This window comes from Macrobrachium rosenbergii, chromosome 48 (genome assembly GCF_040412425.1).
Source record: "Macrobrachium rosenbergii isolate ZJJX-2024 chromosome 48, ASM4041242v1, whole genome shotgun sequence".
Lineage (NCBI taxonomy): Eukaryota > Metazoa > Arthropoda > Malacostraca > Decapoda > Palaemonidae > Macrobrachium > Macrobrachium rosenbergii.
Window position 1 is genome coordinate 63,200,220 of NC_089788.1, and position 18,992 is coordinate 63,219,211.

The following is an 18,992-nucleotide window of genomic DNA, read 5'->3' on the forward strand; positions in this document are numbered from 1 at the left end:
TTTTAATGAATCATGTGAAGGACGAAGCACAGCTTTCCACATCAATAGAAATATTAAGTACAGTCATTCGAGTCGAACAAAAGAGGCTGGGAAGCCTAACAGATCATACTACTTTGAACATCCTAGTGTTTCAAAGAAAAATATTTCTTTCTCAAGGGAGAAACTAGCATGGTTGTCTAAATCATATTCTCTCTCTCTCTCTCTCTCTCTCTCTCTCTCTCTCTCTCTCTCTCTCTCTCTATCTATATATATATATATATATATATATATATATATATATATATATATATGAATGTCTTTTCCTGTAATACTACAGTGTAATATGAATATAAGAAGGCCCATAAAACACTATTTAAACATTGCAACCATATATTTCGGGCACTCGCTTCTGTGCCCCTGTTCACTGGTAGAATATGGACAGATGAAATGTTACAAGGGTATATATATGCTTTGTATATACACCCTTGTAACATTTCATCTGTCCATATTCTACCAGTGAACAGGGGCACAGAAGCAAGTGCCCGAAATATATGGTTGCAACGTTTAAATAGTGTTTTATTATATATATATATATATATATATATATATATATATATATATATATATATATATATATATATATATATATATATTCATTGGGCGTGATAAAGTATATGATACATAAAGGCTAACCATCTTTACTTTATGTAACCTAATGTACTGGAATTCGGCTGTGTGTTTCCTTCTCTCGGCACGAAGGTACCCTGGACTGAACTTCAGGAAAATACGTAACGTCCCTAGGGTCAGGACTTGCAGTCTCGCCCCCTTTCTTACCAGCATTTCTAACAGTATGATTACACTAGAAATGTAAAAAAAGGAGAGGCGACATCACGCCGATTTTGGAGTGATTCCCAGCTGATAGCATGAGCTGTGTCTTTATTATACGGGAACGTTTTAATTAAACTATATAAAAAAATGACAGTGAGCGAGATCTTCCCAAATTTAAAAACATTAACAACATTATTCTGTAGCAGGACGTATGGATTTCAAAAATATCTACAGCAGTTACCCACATGACATAACAGACACCTCACACTTCTCGACTGTCGACCTCACCCCATAACAACTCCTCGCTGCTGGGAGAAAGAGCGCTGGTGAACTGGTACAATTCATGTACACAATACCGGGGTCTAAGCGATGTCAGGCAGGGCAGCCGATCGGAACTACAAAGTCTACCCCAAAGCCAAATCAAAGTCCTTCAAAAGAAGGCATCACGGCGACCCCATATAAAAATGGGAACAAGCTGGGAAGAAGAAGTTACCCACATGACCAGTGCATGCAGCACGTGGAGTGCAGCTTCAGACCTTTATAGGCAGACTTCGTCAGGATCATGATTTGATCCTTCCACAAAATACAATTAACCCATTTTATACCCAAATTGCTCATAGGTGGAGACTTATTTCCAAATTAGTAGCCCAGTGCTGACTTATCAGAGAGTAAAATTTTCAAATTCCTAAGCATTATGAAAGTAGCCTACACGAAGTCAAAAATACACAAAACACTATTTTGTGCGCCATTATGAGGTAGTTTACTACCAAGGTTCCCATTAAACAAACCCCGTAGCGGGGCAGTGCCGTCAGTGCGCCTCATGCGGTGCACTGCAGGCATTACTTAAGGTTCTTCGCAGGGTCCCTTCGGCCCTTAGCTGCAACCCCATTCATTTCTTTTACTGTACTTCGTTTCATATTCTCTTTCTTTCATCTTACTTTCCAGCCTCTCCTTACAATTGATTCATAGTGCAATTCACCTTTTTACTGTCAATTTCCGTTTCAGCGCTGAATGAACTCATAGGTCCCAGGGCTTGGCCTCTGCCCTATATTCTATATATTCAATTCGCATTTAACAGAAGATTCGGAGGCAAGGAAGGAGCTTCCGTGGAATTCTGAGGAAAATATAAACGAAATCCCATGGAAATGGAGTCTGGCAGTGCTCCTTCAAAATCTAAGTACTGAAACCAGCTCACTAAAAAGGGGGACAAAAGAGTCTATTACTTTAATATTCTCTCTCTCTCTCTCTCTGTTTATTTTGGGGAGCGTCATCAAATTTCCGAAGGTTCTACATTCACGACAAGAGAGAAAAATGAAAGGAGACTCATTAAAATGAGATTGAGATAACTAAAAGTAAAAGACTGAAGAATGTAATCAAATATAAGAATAATTACATAAGAATATTCTAACAGACCTTAAAACCGTAAGCCTTAGAACAACACACTCATTTTGACATAACGACGCTGGCCAACAGACGACCTCAAATTGGAAAATTGTCATGCACGGACCAGTAATTTCTCCGAGCAAACGCTTAGACCACTGAACCGCACTCCTAGAGTAGATGCATTCGGACACGGGAAGGTTAAGCTCATTCCTCACCAACGATTGGTCGAAAGATCTGAGTAGCCAATCACCGCTACGCAAAATTTCTGATCGTGTTCGATTACTCTCCCAAGAACACCCTGACTTCCGCGCACTAGTACCAATATGTCTTTTATGTCTTCAATTATCTTGAGCAAAAGGTAACATCTAGCGTTTTAAATAAAAGTGTGGGAATAAAATTCCACAAATTAGCATGATTTGCATACGGGGTTTGTTCGTGACAACGGAATAATGCGAATAAAAAGCGCAGAAACATTTAACTGTTGATGATAAGCCAAGTAAGGATAATAAACCCCAAAATGACCACCCTGTTCCTCTCCACTACAAGAGATTGGGTTGAATGGATAATGATAGTAATATTATGATTCTGGAGAGAGAGAGAGAGAGAGAGAGAGAGAGAGAGACTTTTTGACAGTTCCATTTAAAACTGGTCCTGACACATTTTTCGGCAAAAACCCTAACTTTGAACTGGTCTTCCTAACTGCCCCTTGAGTGGAACAATTTAAGAACTGACCTTCATATAGTTTTGATGTGAATTATGTTAGGCATTTTTATATTTGTCCATAATAATATACAGCACATGAAACAAAGTACAGCATTAATACGAATATAATGAATCAGTGTATGCATGTAGTCTTTAGTGAAGTTGTATTATCAAAGAATATAAAAATGATAGTTTTTGAAATATCTTATCTATCCCATCCATTGCACTTGACAAATGTTTCATGTACGATTTATGAAGTATGTTTGAACTGAGTGAATATTTTGTGAAAGCATCTTTCATTATCATATTGTTTCTTTTCTAAATCCAAAAATACACCACAGTGGTGCCACTCTAGTTTACTTACATAATCGAGTAATCATCATATTTTCTTGAGCCAAACCTGAAGAGAAAATTTATAATGCATCAATACCCTTCTATCTAGAGACCCTACTTCAAGATAAGACCAACAACAGCAATTCCTAAGGAAATTCCCTACTCACCAATACAGCTGCAGAGGAAATTCCCTGTTCAGTGGTGCAGTTCGCAAGGAAATAGTCACCATAACAGTTCCAAAAGAAACTCCTTATTCACTACTGCATTGACCATGGAATTTCCAGTTCACTACGCCAGTTTTCACCGTGATAAGCTGCTTAGGAAACTTCCTATTTATTGGACTGAATATAGCGTTTATTCCAAAGGCCAAGCACTGGGACCTATCAGGTCATTCAGCATTGGAAAAGAAATTGAGAGTAGGCAGGTCCGAAAGGTGTGCCAGGAGGAAAACCTCGCAGTAGCACTAAGAAATATTTGTTAAGAGAGGGGTGGATAGCGAGATGGAAGAAAGATAATAAAACTGAGGTACAGTAAAAGTAATGAAAGGGGTTGCAGCTAGGGGCCGAAGGGACGCCGCCAAGGAACCTTTAGTAATGCCTGCAGTACACCGCATGAGGTGCACTGACGGCACTACCCTTACGGGATTCCTATTTATTGTTAAAATTCCTAGAGGATCTTCCTAATCTCTAAGGAAGGCTGAAAGCTAAAAAGTGGGTGCAGCTGGCATCACTTCGGCTCATACTGCACCCACTTTTTGGCCTTCAAGTACCTTAATCCTTTCTTTCATCTTAATGTCAAACCTCCCTAACTACTACACTTCTTGGTGTAATTGTGGCGTTCTCTCCTAGTGTCACCTGTAATCTTACACATCCTCTCATTTACTTTCTGGACCTTCTCATCCTTCTGTCCAACCACTCATACCTCCTCTCCTCGCTGTCTTAGGCACTGAATGGCTGAAAAAGCCTAATTTTCATAATTTCCTCATTCCAAAGAGACTCCCAACTCACTATTAAAAGTCCCATAGAAACTTCCAGTTTACTACTAGTTTTCATAAAAATTCACTCACTATTTACAGCTATTCCCATAGAAATTAACAATACTGTACGGTAATTCCCAAGTTAACTCCTGCTATTGATAATGCCACCACTACATATGACAATGAAAAATCTGATGAATATTTTTACCCCTATAGGATGAGGTTACTCTGTCGGGACTTCCCTCCTTTATTCATGCTAGTTTGCAGACATCTCGAATGAGCACCGATTACTATCGTCTCTCTCTCACTCTCTTCTACCCACAACAACTTATTAACAACCATGTACTGATTCATACTTAACCTCAAAAGAGGCATTTCAGATTTTTAATGAAACATCCATGCCGTTCCTTCCTTCGCCCTGCCAGCAGGCTCGAACACGGGTTTCTTGGTTCTAGGGAAGGCCAGGAGGACCAGAGAGAGAGAGAGAGAGAGAGAGAGAGAGAGAGAGAGAGAGAGAGAGAGACTTCCAAATCACCGTTTTGCATGTGACCAAAGCGGAGATCAGCACACTTGAGGGCTACAAGAAAGAAAATACGCTGCTGCTTTTGATGCTAATCAGTTCCGGAAGCAGAAAAAGTAAGAAGAGGACGAAGATGCTTCTTCGCATCTTAAATACACACAATCCATGACCACGAAAGTCCTTCTGAGAGAGAGAGAGAGAGAGAGAGAGAGAGAGAGAGAGAGAGAGAGAGAGAGAGAGAGAGATCTCCCCGGAGAAGCCACCACAGAACAGTCGGTTAACCATCCCTCGCTGGCCAGAGAGACACGCCATTAGTCATGTTCTACTTGGTACTGACCCTAGACGACGGATGCGAGGCTTCTCTTCCATAAGGCTGAAATCTGAATTGCGTTACTAGAGGAGCATTGCTCTTATCTGCACAATGGATTAGCACTATACAACACGATTTGACGTACTTAGGGATGGCTACTCCTGAACTATACCGGGTCCATACGGCCGACGAGGAAAATTTTACCTTTTGAAAAAATAAATAAATAAACAAATTACTAAAATGCCATAAATTGTTATACAGAATCAAAATATATATAAAATAGGAAACAATTGGCATCCTGAGGAGTATTAAAGCGAAAATACGTCAAATTATTTCTAAAATGTCCGGAGGAGGAATTACGCAGGGCGATTTTGTGAACTGAAGTAAAAAGTTTATTTAACTCTTAGTAAGTGGGGTCCTCACTCCATCCCCTCACCTCCACTCCTCTCACACAAGTATATATATGTGGTATAATATATATATATATATATATATATATATATATATATATATATATATATATATATATATATATTTCTGACTATCGGGATCGAACCCAGGTCTCTCAGGTGGAAAGCAAGGGCGTTACCCACTATATACAAGTCTAAAAGAAGTGTATATTACCTGTGCATGTTTTTCCCCAACTACTATACCCAATAGACAACATTTCATTCGAATTATCCCTTCTGAGTGAATAAGATGTAAATATATCGGGATATATGGATATATATATATTGGAACCTGAGAGCAACTGCACCCAAGGAATTACCTGGGCAAGCTATGTCATTTTCCCCAACTTCCCGACTATGACCCAATAGACAACATTATTATCCCTTCTGATATAAGATACATCAACACACAATCACGTGTAACAGAAATAAATTTCACTCACGTCGGGATCGAACCCAGGTAGGTGGAAAAGGGCGTTACCCACTGGGCCATAAAAGTCTGAAACCGGTCAGAACCTGGGCACACCCAGACTCTCATTTTTTTATCCTGTGGTGATGTGTGATAAACACAATAAAGTGTTAAAGGGGATCTCTCTCAGGTGATAGTGACCCAACTGCACCTGTGTTAACAACATTTCATTCGAATTATCCCTATCCACCTTGTGGAACAGAAATAAATTTCTGACGTGTTTAGTACAAGCCCCCACTGTTGGGGAACCTAACAACTGAAAACATTCACAAAAGACAGAAATTTATTTCTGTTCCAAATATCATAAAGATAATAACCCCATTGCTGAGTCGGGAAGAAATATTAGCAAGCAGTTAGCTTTGCCCAGGTAATTCGGGGTGCAGTTGCTCTCAGGTTCCAACTTCTTTAGACTTGTATGGCCCAGTGGGTAACGCCCTTGCTTTCCACCTGAGAGACCTTCGATCCCGACGTGAGTCAGAAATTTATTTCGTTCCCCATAACGACCCCCAGTTAACTGATTCTAATATCCTGACGTGAGTCAGAAATCCCATATGATTTCTATATATATATATACATATATATATATATATATATATATATATATATATATATTATATATATATATATATATATATATGTATATATATATATATATATATATATATATATATATATATATACATATACAAACACCGCCACACAAACACACACAGCATTTTTTCACCTGTGGTGATTGTGATAAACGAATACAAATTTCTTATAGTGACGCCAACGGGTGTTAACCCGGTACTTATCCACCTTTGCGGCGTGTTTAGTACAAGCTATTCACAAAAGACAGTAAATAGAAAGATAATGACCTCATTAGTGTAATAACTTAACAAGTGATTCCAAACAATATTTATATATATATATATATATATATATATATATATATATATGTATATATATATACACACACACACACACATACACACAAGGTTATAGATAGTATAATGTTAAAAGTCAAATAATATTTGCGTTTATAGATATATATAAACAAAGTATATATATATATATATATATATATATATATATATATATATATATATATATATATGAAAGAAATACTCAACGTTACTGCTCTCTCTCTCTCTCTAACAAAAAATAATGTACGGAACGAGGAGCCCCTTCGAGGTGGATATGCAATCATCCATTACATCACCACACCCTCTGTACGTAGGCTAATGAGTAGTTAAGCACCCTACACATTAAATGCACATCTTCCTCCCGTACATTTCTTCCATTATGACCGCCAACAGGAACTCCCGTATGCAAATGCTCACGAATATGAAGGCATAGCCTACATAAAAAAAAAAAAAACTCTACTGTATGGTAACCATCTTGTGTCGACCTCAAGTCTGAGTCTTGGTCTGAAAAAAAAAATCAAGTCGCCGGCTTATGGTTATTTCTGAAACACTTCCATGAAATAACATAATAGGCCAATTCCCTCTGCTTAACGACCGGTTATCTCATGAACTCATTCAGCAGACTTGAACAATTCCTTTCATAGAGGAGAGGGAAATGGCTGTTGAGAGAGAGAGAGAGAGAGAGAGAGAGAGAGAGAGAGAGAGAGAGGCTTAGAGAGGGCTTATTCAGCAAAAGCCGGTCTGGAAAAGAGAAAAATTTAGCTCTTTTAAAATGCAAGGAGTGTGTGTGTGTGTGTGTGTTGAGTGTGTGTGTGTGAGAGAGAGAGTGTGAGTGAGTGAGTGAGAGAGAGAGAGAGAGAGAGAGAGAGAGAGAGAGAGAGAGAGGAGAGAGACTCTGGAAAAGAGAAAAAGCCACTGTGGAAAGAGAGAAAAGAGAGAGTTCTTTTAAAATGTACGTGAGAGAGAGAGAGAGAGAGAGAGACTGACCCATTCAACAGACTAGCTGGAAAAGAGACCCTGACTCATTCAAAATGAGAGCTTAAATCTAAGAAACACACTTTTTTATTTTACCCTTAGGCAGAATGTCGCAAAACTATCCCCTTAACCATTTAATAAACTGAATAATAAAATATAATCATGCAAAGCATTTTCTTAACAAGCGGCACTGGGAAGGATAAAACGTGTTATCACATACATTTTGAGTCCCTTAAAATAAGTTTCATTGTTCTTTAGGCACTGAAAGTTATAACACGAGAAAATAAATCTTCAATTCATAAAAAATTTTACTTTTGTTTTTATCCCATTCGTAATTGAACATACCTCGCAATCTGGATGAGCTGAGTATGAGAGTGTGGGCAAAAGGCAAATATGATATGTGATTCAATGATTCAGCATTCAAAGTACGAATGTGACAGTACAGCTATATCTCTCATGGTCCGAGCCCATCTTAAACACGGAAGAATGGCACATATATATATATATATATATATATATATATATATATATATATATATATATATATATATATATATATATGTGTGTGTGTATACACAAATATATGTGTATACCTACAAATGTCTATATATATTAAATATTATATATACAAGTGTATTATATATATATATATATATATATATATATATATATATATATATAATGTTAAACTACAATGATAAATGGAAGGTATGAAATGATGTACAGTGCAGTATGGAAAACCGTCCTTAGAGCTTGCAATATATATTGTGGCTCAGCTGAGGCATGGAAAGGCACTAGAAGCCACAGACATTCCAACACATTAACGTCACGGTCAGATAACCTGAACGACAATTAGGCTATGGAACCATTCACCAATTCATAAAAACCACCCGAGAGAGGAATTGATAGAACAAAATATGGAATTTAGACTAAATTGCCAAGCGCTGGGACCTTTGAGTTCATTCAGAGCTGAAACGGAAATTGACAGCAAAAAAAGGTTTGAAAGGTGTAACTGGAAGAAAACCTCGCAGTTGCACTATGAATCAAAAATGTAAAAACGAAAGAAATACATTATGAACGGAGGTACAGTTATAGGAATGAAAAGGGTTGCAGCTAAGGGCCGAAGGGACGCTGTAAAGAACCTTAGGTAGCCTAATGCCTACAGGGCACCGTATGAGGTGCACTGACGGCACTACCCCATACGGGGGGGAGAAGAATTAATAATCGTAGCCTTCATTACAAATGATGAGAATTGATGACACCATAGAAGACGGTCCTTAGCTTAAAGAAAAATCATATATCTCATGACCATGAAAGTCTGGGGGTCTTCCATCTCTTCTGTTGCCCACAGGAGCCCAGCTGACACTATCACGCGCTTTTCTCTATGAGATTGTGTGAAGGATATATCAAGCCATCACCATCTTATTTCGTCATTATCTCTTCTACATATGACACTTAAGTAATTTCCTCCACGTTATCTTTTCTACCTCCTCTATCCTGTCACCCGAGTCCTAATACTCATCTTAAAACTTAATTCTTAACTCTACAAACCTTTTAAATGTAGTTTCAGTGTCATACTAAGTTTCATGTCCAAGCAACAATACGTATTGTGCTAGACATCTGCACAGTCCTACTGAAGTATGCAATTTCAATCTACTTCTATTTCCAAATCTCATTCAACCTACCCACTGTAAGAATGGCGTTTTTCAGTCATTCACTAAATTTCGACTCAGGGGAATGTGTAATGACTAATGACTATCACCGTTCCCAAATATTTGAAAGATTCAACCTTACACCTTCTCCATCTAATGTCACTAAGTCCCCTCTTGCATATTCTTTCCTGATTACTTCTGTTCTTATTAGATTTACTTTGAGCTCCACTTCTCTAAACCTAAGAGACATTCTGTTAATTAAACCAACATCACCTGCTTATTCCAAGTCTTTCACCTATCGTTACACCAACCTATATGCATCCATCTCCGACCATTTTCTTCATCATACAATCTATAAGAACATACAACAAAGGTGAAATAACATTCCCTTGTTGTACCCCATCAACGTCAACTCTACATCTACTTCGTTCATGAACAATTTCAATCAGCTCTACATATTTAACAGGAAAGCCATAGTGACGCCAAACCCTTCCACAACACTGGTCTGCGGACAACGTCAAATGCCTTCTCGTAAATCAACGAAAGTTATTACCAATGGATTTTTAAACTCCATACAAGGCAGCACTACATGAATTAACATAAGTATTTGTTCTGTGATCTCTTGCCCTTCCTAAAACAAGCTAGGCCAACTCAATTTTTTTTTTTAGCAATTTTTCCCTACCCTATTGACAATAAACATTCCAACTAGTTTCATACAACAGACCTTCGTGCAATCTTATATTCAGTCACGTTACCTTTCTTTAGCACCTCATCTACTTTACCTTTCTTTAGCACCTTATCTACGATTTCTAGTTCTCAATAGTCACACTTTGTTTTCTAGATCCATATTCTCCAAAAGTCTGGTCAGTATACTAGGTATCACGTCAGTTTCAGATAAAATCATCTCTGCAGTAATTCCATCTTTATCACAACCTTCAAATACTTTTAACCATATCTATCTATCTATATCTATGTGTGTGAGAGTGTGTGTGAGAGAGAGAGAGAGAGAGAGAGAGAGAGAGAGAGAGAGAGAGAGAGAGAGAGAGAGAGAGAGAGAGATGAAAAAAAAATGAAATATGAATAACAAGTATAAGCAGACAAAGTGTTAGACCGACCTCTTTTTTTCAATACCGTACTAAAACCCCTCTTATAGCGATGGCCTTCTTCTCCCTGTTTTCGTGACATTTACCTACAAGGGCCAAGAGGAACGGAAAAGCAACGGACAAGCAGCCAAGAATGAAACTGAGGTTTTTATAACCCACGGAACAATCAAAAAAATATAAACAACAAGAAATTATATGCGCTTTTCATCTTAACGTAATGGGCGAGAAACTGATAATAACCGTTGCATCGGATCTGATACATGCAATACTAACGCACGTATTTATAAAAAAAACCCCTAAAACTGGCGATGAAACATTGCATTAAATAACAAATAACAGAATTTAAGACATGGAAAATCACTCACCTTTCTTGCAGCAAGAAAAACTGCACTTGGAGTCGTCTCGGGTCCTGGTGAAACGATTTCTACAAATCTGGCTCAGATTGAACCACTCCTTGGCTTCCATGTTGAATTATATCGGCAACGCTATTTCACTTGAGAAAAATTAATGCACTTACGTTCCTCCTCTACACGTTCTAAACATTCACTACACTTGAAAGCTTCTTTTAAAAGCCTCAAAACACTTCATAAATTGACAGCGCAAATGTTAGAGAGAAATGATTAAAATTCGAGGCCACCCAGTACGGTAATTTCACATGAAACGCACGATAATAACTTTCCCGCCTAAACCAGCAGGCTGTCTTCTTTGATAGGGACGCTTCTCCTAGGCGCCAAAAATTTATTATTTTCCATCTTCGCGTCTTTGCATTTCAGTCTGATCTTATAGATTAAGTCCATCACTAGTAGTTTCTTTCTAAATGAACTCAAACTCTCCTGTTTCCACACCCGAGAGGTCGATATTCTAACGAAGAAACCATTCTTCTAGAAACTTCGCTTTTTTTTTTACTCTTGCCACAAATATTTACACAAATAATTATTCCGTTCTTCAAATTCACATCGTCACATCACTTTTTCCATGTCACTTTCCTCATATTCCGAAACCACGATAACACAAGCACATTTTATCTGAAAATTCAAGGCAAACCAAATGAAATAGATGGAATATATAGTCTATAAATTATATAAAAAATCACAAATTATTTATAAATCGTACAAAAGCCATTTTTCCTTCAATATCCTCTACAAAAGTCTACATACAGGTATAAGGTAAACATGGACGAACAGTTGAACTTAGCAGTGTTGTATGAACACATTTACAGCATTGTGTGGAGAGGGACGAGGTTGGGGGGTCAGTAAACAGATTACCGTTCTGTCAGTCATCTTCACGCGGTTTACAGCAGGTAATTACCTACTCTCAATTTTTCTAGAACATCTAACTGTTTATTAGTATAACTTTTAGGTATACCGTACATGTCTGAAGTATAAATTTTATATTTATATGATAATGTTCACTACCTTAATTACTATGTTACAGTTTCAACGATGTATTTATATATGCATATACATCATACTGACTTTCAAATTGAAAAAAAAAATCATCTCAATTAAACCTAACTGTTATAACATTTCCCCTATTAATTATCGAACACAACAATATTTGGTGTAATCATGCTTTACGTATAAATGTTTTATTACCATCACTACTGCAAACCTGCAACCCCGGTTGGAAACGGAAATAGAAAAGTAAGAATGCAAGAGTATTAAAGCTATGAAAAGCAAACGATATCGAACAATTACAATTAACTCATGTGAACACGCTCCATAAAAAAAAAAAAGTATCTGCAACCAGTTCGAACTTCTTAAGTTCCAACCCTGCAACGAAATGATACGGGACGTAATTTCATAATTGTCATCGCAGTTGGAACTAAACTTATAAAACTGTGACATTGCACCTCACAAAAGCAAGGGAAAGAGAATTAACTACCTAGCTTGTAGTAGGCCTACGTGTTATGGAAGGTGGCTTCGCAATACAATATATAATAAAAGAGCTGTTTTAAGGACAAATTAATCAAATGAGACACAAAAATCCTAGGCAGAAGGACTCATATCGCCAACAATTATAAAAACAAAGGAGAATGAAGTCTAAAAATCGACATAAAGTGCATAAGTGGTCAAGTAACATCCGAATCTCCTTTTTTTTCAGCTACCGTCCCACCGACGAGATGGTAGGCATAACAATTAAAAGCCACATTCCAGGACAAAATTAGAAGGCTGATGAACGATAAGGAAGGCAGAGAGTGAGAGAAAGTTGAGTGCAGACAAGATCTATGGAAAAAAAAGTCTATAACGACTACCTTATCTCCTACCACCACCCAAAAGTGTTCATTCTCTGCCTCATCTATAATTAGCAAGCACCTAGGCCTCGCCTTGGTGGCCTTTCAAGGTCTAATCTATATCTTCATGGTAGACAAAATATTTCTAAAATATTTCGGGACACTGGGTAAAATATTTCTAACATACTGAACAGAAGAGTTCCCATGTTGCATAGCAGTATACAAAATATGTCTAACATTTCACAACATTAAACAAAGTAAATTTAACAAAATTCCCTGTGGAATCCACGACTCTAATTTATCCGTAAATTTCAGTGTAAAAGGATTACATACATACTGTATGTCCCTGGATTTCAGTTTAACGCCGCTATGATAATCCCAAAGGTTAGTAAAAGCAAGTCTCAAGAACATAATTGGATATTTTTGAAAAATCTGCACTATCGACAATACATATGCCTAACTGCTTATAGTATAGAAATATATATATATATATATATATATATATATATATATATATATATATATATAGAGAGAGAGAGAGAGAGAGAGAGAGAGAGAGAGAGAGAGAGAGAGAGAGAGAGAGAGAGAGAGAAACTCCAGCCAGGCCTGAGAAAAGTGTTCAAATATAGCAATAGCACAATAAGCATGTTAAATGTGCAACATACTCGAAAAACAGGGTAGGCTATATTATGCATTCAAGAGTATGAGTAAATATGTAAAATAACTTACTACGAGCTGTAGTATCAAAACGAATCACTGTACCAGCACTCTTCCATATTTACAAACCAATTTAAATTTAAATTCCGGCCAAAGTCTACTGCTGTTGCCCAAAACTTTCGAAGTGCAACATCGTATATGTTTATAATGAATGTAAAACATATTTAGGTAAATTGATATGTAAATAGCCGCGTCCCAACAAGATGTACTGAAAGCAATGCAAGAATGATTTCACACAACTATGAAAGCACTCGTGTAATGCAATACATTTTATAACTGTTTATGTAATTACAGTATTGGATTTCAAGCGTTTGCAAGTTCATTTAAACACACAAACAATTAAATACACACTAACGTGAAAAAAATACCGATAACATCAACGAATGTGAGAAACGCCTCTCTATTTCGTTCTCACACACGCATACAGCGTTAAGTGGATGAAGCCTTCTTCAAGTCTTGATAACTAGACTATTCTCTCAAACTACGTCTTCAAGTGCTTCCCCACGATTGTTATCCGAGTAGTGGAAGTTTGTTTCGCTGGCCGTAGGTGAACATTTTGCTTTGATTCCTTAAATGACGCGGCCGTTTTTATAAGACGACATTGTTAGACCAAACGAAGTGGTCGTTTTTTATTGGAAGCAAACAGAAACTATAACCGCAAAGCAGTGCATGAACGAATCCATCCGTTTGAATTGAAAAAACTTCAGCGGTCTCGCAGTAAACTAATCGACAGGTATCTGGGTAATGTAACTTATTTTAATAAGTGTGCATAAATAAGCATAACGAAGTTCGAGAGGTGGAAAAAATCCATTATTTGAACGCTTGACTGAACTAACACCACTAAATAGCCAATCATGATATCTATGTGGAATAGCCTACGTAACTTATCACTGAGTAAGTAGGCTAGGCCATAACATATAATTGTCAAGTGTTAAGAAATCGTCTTTTTACGCATGTGTAACTAATTATATATATATATATATATATATATATATATATATATATATATATATATATATATATATATATATATATATACACATGTGCGCGCGCGCGTGTGTCTGCGTTGTTTGTGTAATATTAACACTGCATACAGGAGGTTTAGCAGTCAATCTACAATGAAAGAAACTGTGCTAAGTGCAATACTGTATCTCCAATTCAAAATGAGATTCATATATTGTACATTCACAGCCAGACCATGCGTGCGGAACACCCTTGGACAACCTGACAGCGCCTTCGCCCATAGAAACCCAAAACCGGTTTCGAGGTTCGGTTTCCTATTTCAGGTTTTGAACACCCTCCCCCACCCGTCAAAAAGTAAAAATAATAAAACCCCTCCACGCGTCATCCCTAAGATTGGTTTCCCGTTGCTCACCTTACGTAATACAGGATCAATGTTATAATTTCCACACACTTATCTGGATAAAGATGGTCTGAATCAAACTGCACGTATAAACTGCTGGTTTTTCCAATCTTATTGTGACCCATCCCACAAAAACTGACTTTTCGCGTAAGACATGAACAGTTCGGATTGGCTGTGAACAAACAGTCTACTACTAATAATGAATAATAAAGAGAAACTACAAACGTTAGTAAAAGTTGCCGAGTGTTTGCAAGAGAAGAAAACTGAAGGTACATGTTGGAAGGAGTAAAGTATGGAAAGCAGTTAGATGCACTAATAAATGATAGTACGGACGGTATTTGGTAAGAAATGTCAAGGATAATGGAGTGGTAGGACGAGAGGGAGCCAGTCACAAAAAGTTAAGTATATCTTAGTTTAACCAGACCACTGAGCTGGTTAACAGCTCTCCTAGAGAGGGCTGGCCCGAAGGATTAGATTTATTTTACGTGGCTAAGAACCAACTGGTTACCTAGCAACGGGAACTACAGCTTATTGTGGAATCCGAACCACATTATGACGAGAAATGAATTTATATCACCAGAAATAAATTCGGTCAATGTCCAGAACAACTCCGCGGTGAGATATAAAGAAAATAGGTCACACTATAATTTTCACAATATAAAATAATAAAACTTTGTCTCTGAACACTTTTGAGCACCATATCCGAGATATTAATGATTATCTAATCGGCATCCTCGAAAATTTTTCTAAGTCGTTTGTTTACATCCAGTAGGGAGTTGGTTCGAAAATGAGGTTTTTACTGTAATGTTTCTCAGGAAGAGTGTAATGGTTCTCAGAAAAACTAGTTCCCCATCGAATGATTTTCGATTTTTGACATAAGGTTAGACACCTGTCCCCAACCCCTCCATAGCTAATATGGCAAAATTGTGGGTGTTTCCTCATCATAAGAAGTGGTCTAAAACGCTTTAAATATGAAAAATATTACATTTTACTTTTAATTTTGGTACTTTATGCATGCGGAGTTCTTCTGGACATTCACCATAAATTCCTCTAATTCTTCACTGGCCGCTCGGAGAGTCGAACTCTGGGCCAACAGCGCGCTAGCCGAAAGCTCTACCAACCCCGCCAATGAAGAACTAAATCCAGTTGGTGAAGCAAGGAGCATGCACAAGACTGGGAACAGACGAGCGTTTGTGGAAGCCAATGTGAGAATACAGTCTATGAGGACAGCGTTGAGACTAGAAAGTACTAGATGGATGGGGGTGAAGGAGTGTTAGGAAAAGCGTGCCTTTCAAATACAGGAGGCGCAAATGTACGTGTAAAATCACCGCATTTACAGGTTTCCGATGCACCTTATTTGAGGGTACCATCCAATATTCTGGAAGTTTTCTGCGCATCGGATTCCTCCACGATTCGGCTATTACAATATGAATGTACAATTGATCGTCGTGTTTTTTCCCTACAGTAACCCCTCGTCAAGAGAAACTGCATAATGGTGGGCAAAAATATACAACACACCACTTTCAAGTCACTACCACTTTGTATGAATTAACTGATGAACTTTAGATGAACAGGTTGTGCGGAAAACTTTCATAGCATTAGCCAATATGATCCAAAGACGGCACACACACACACATACACGTGTGTAGGCTTCTATCTATACACATCATAAATATTCACGACACTGCCTACTGTTGCATTGCATTATATAAATCGCGACTGCCTTAAAATAGTCCTTTTAAGCGCAAAGATTCATCTAAAACACAGTAAAAATGAAGTGCAGACTCCTGTTTAAAGTGTTGAATCATGATACGATTCTTCCCAAATACTCGACATAAACTAAGTGTAGAACGCAGAATCGGAACAAAACATATGACAAGACTGCATGAGAAATTTTAGGAAACCATAAACAAGACAAATACCACTTATTCTCTCTCCTAATAAATAACAAGAACAAATTTCATATCGCAATCTCTGGCTTTTATCAAACGAGCATATAAGTTACTGTAACAATGTTATGAACCTCTTAGCAATGTACAGTATTTTCACCATGCTAACGATGCTAGACGCGTTGATATCACCTGGCTAAGACTTACGAAATACAAACAATTAACTACTAAATATACACATGTAAGCCTCTCCATTATCATAGTCCACTTGGAGTTTGAAATTACGAATGCAACCCAGATGTTGTTCTTCGAAATCTCAAGCCACGTGAATCGTACCAAAACCAATACAGTACGCATAACGTAAACTGTTGGCAAGACATTGGCCTATCGCTCGCCTTCAGAGATAAAACCATTTTCTTATTTACTATCATATGAGCCTACGTTTTCTAATAAGCACATAAGCCCGCTGAAACTTATTACAAAGGTGTCAAATAAGAATGTCAAATTGCTATATACTGAAAAGTATATAGCAACGCAAAAATCGTCATAACAGTAAGTAAAATATTCAGCAAAAATAAAACTACCTAACTCGACAAGTTTTAAATAATCAAAACATTCCATTATAAAAGGGCTACAGTACGGTAAATAAATTTTCAAATCATTTACAATTATAAAATTGTTTTGAATATGAACAATCTCTATACAGTCGTTTAAATAAATAGGCCTAAATATTGGTACCTGTTTAACGCAGCCTATAGGCTAATCACTCGACTTTAATTTGGGTATCCAGCCCAATTACTCTCTACCCCTATATGTATATATATATGTATATATATATATATATATATATATTATACATATATATATATATATATATATATATATATATATATATATATATATATATATATATACACTCAAGTTCGTTACGATCAGTCAGGCTGGCTAAAAATAAAATTATACAAGATGAGGGTTACTAGACCTACCGGTAAGTAAATACAATCATTTCCCTCTCCTTAATTTACATGTCAACCTGATAATCACTTTTCTGTAAGACAACAGTCATAGGCTCAGTTTTTAAACGTGTTTGGGTTTGATAGCCTACTCTAGGTCTATATACGACAATGAATCGAAATATATGACACTAATGTTATCCAGGGTCTAAAACAAAAGTCTAAGCCACACTGTGGAACACAGAGCTAATAAATGTTACTAATTAGTTGTTGGGTTCAGTTGCTTTGTAAACTCCATGGGCTCCAATCTTTTGTGTACGAATTCAAGTCACTGTTCTCATAAACACTTCACTGTTAAAGTCCACATACTCCTCTTGAAATGTTACACAAACTTTGTCCACTGTTACGCCAAATTGATTAAACGCAGTAATACGTTACCGAATCATGATAGGTAAACTTTTTCTGCAATTAATCACTTCCTGTTCGCATTGTCAAGTTTTAGCAATCTTTTTTTCCCGGGTAACAACTGTCGATACACTGCACTCACTCGGAAAGTCACAGGGTATGAATAAATTCCCTCTGGATTTACGAATAAAAAAAAATCACTACAAGGAAAAACAAATCGCTCAGTCAACGCAGCTTACCGCGCACCACACGCACACCCGAACTCCCTCACACCTGCGGGTCGTCTGTTGACTGCGGTTTTGAAGAAGTCTCTTCGCAGGGTCCAGTTGCCTCTCGTTGGCCAATCAGCGGTGCCGCTGACGTGAGAATCCGCAAGCGCGCTCTCTGATTGGTGCTCGGAGGATGACCACTGCGCGAAGAAACTCTCGGTTGATTTTAATGATCCGGTTTTTTTCTTATGCTGTTACTGTTTTATTTTATATATTTTTTTTATTGTTTGCCTTGGTCATCATCCCCGCTCTGCAGAGTCGAGTTACATTATCATACCAGCAAGGTGTAATTTCAATTCATGACTGTTACGTAATGTGACACTTATGTCTGCATTATGCTTCGTTGTGACTACTTTATGTTTTATTGCATATATAATACAAAGCTGTTTTCCCTAACGGGAAGTAGTCAAGAAAAGAAACTAGGCACCCTTCCCACTTTCTAAGGTATTCCTCTCATCCTTCTTCCTCCCAACACCTTCCGAATTATTCGCAATTTACGCCAACCTGTCTTCTTCCATTTTCTCCACTTGGCCAAGCCATCTCAAAATGCAACTAAAAACTTTTTTTCACTTATATGCA

General features: G+C 37.4%; 1 protein-coding gene across 1 annotated transcript in view; it reads right to left on the bottom strand.

The window, feature by feature from the left end:
* LOC136831469 (uncharacterized) overlaps window positions 1-18,431 on the bottom strand; it is a 262,572-nt gene extending 244,141 nt beyond the window's left edge. Inside the window, 2 exon segments of the mRNA XM_067091966.1 lie at window positions 10,950-11,609; window positions 18,384-18,431. Of these exon segments, the coding sequence (XP_066948067.1) occupies window positions 10,950-11,049 (100 nt within the window). The 5' untranslated portion in view covers window positions 11,050-11,609; window positions 18,384-18,431.
* Window positions 18,432-18,992: the final 561 nt, after the last annotated feature.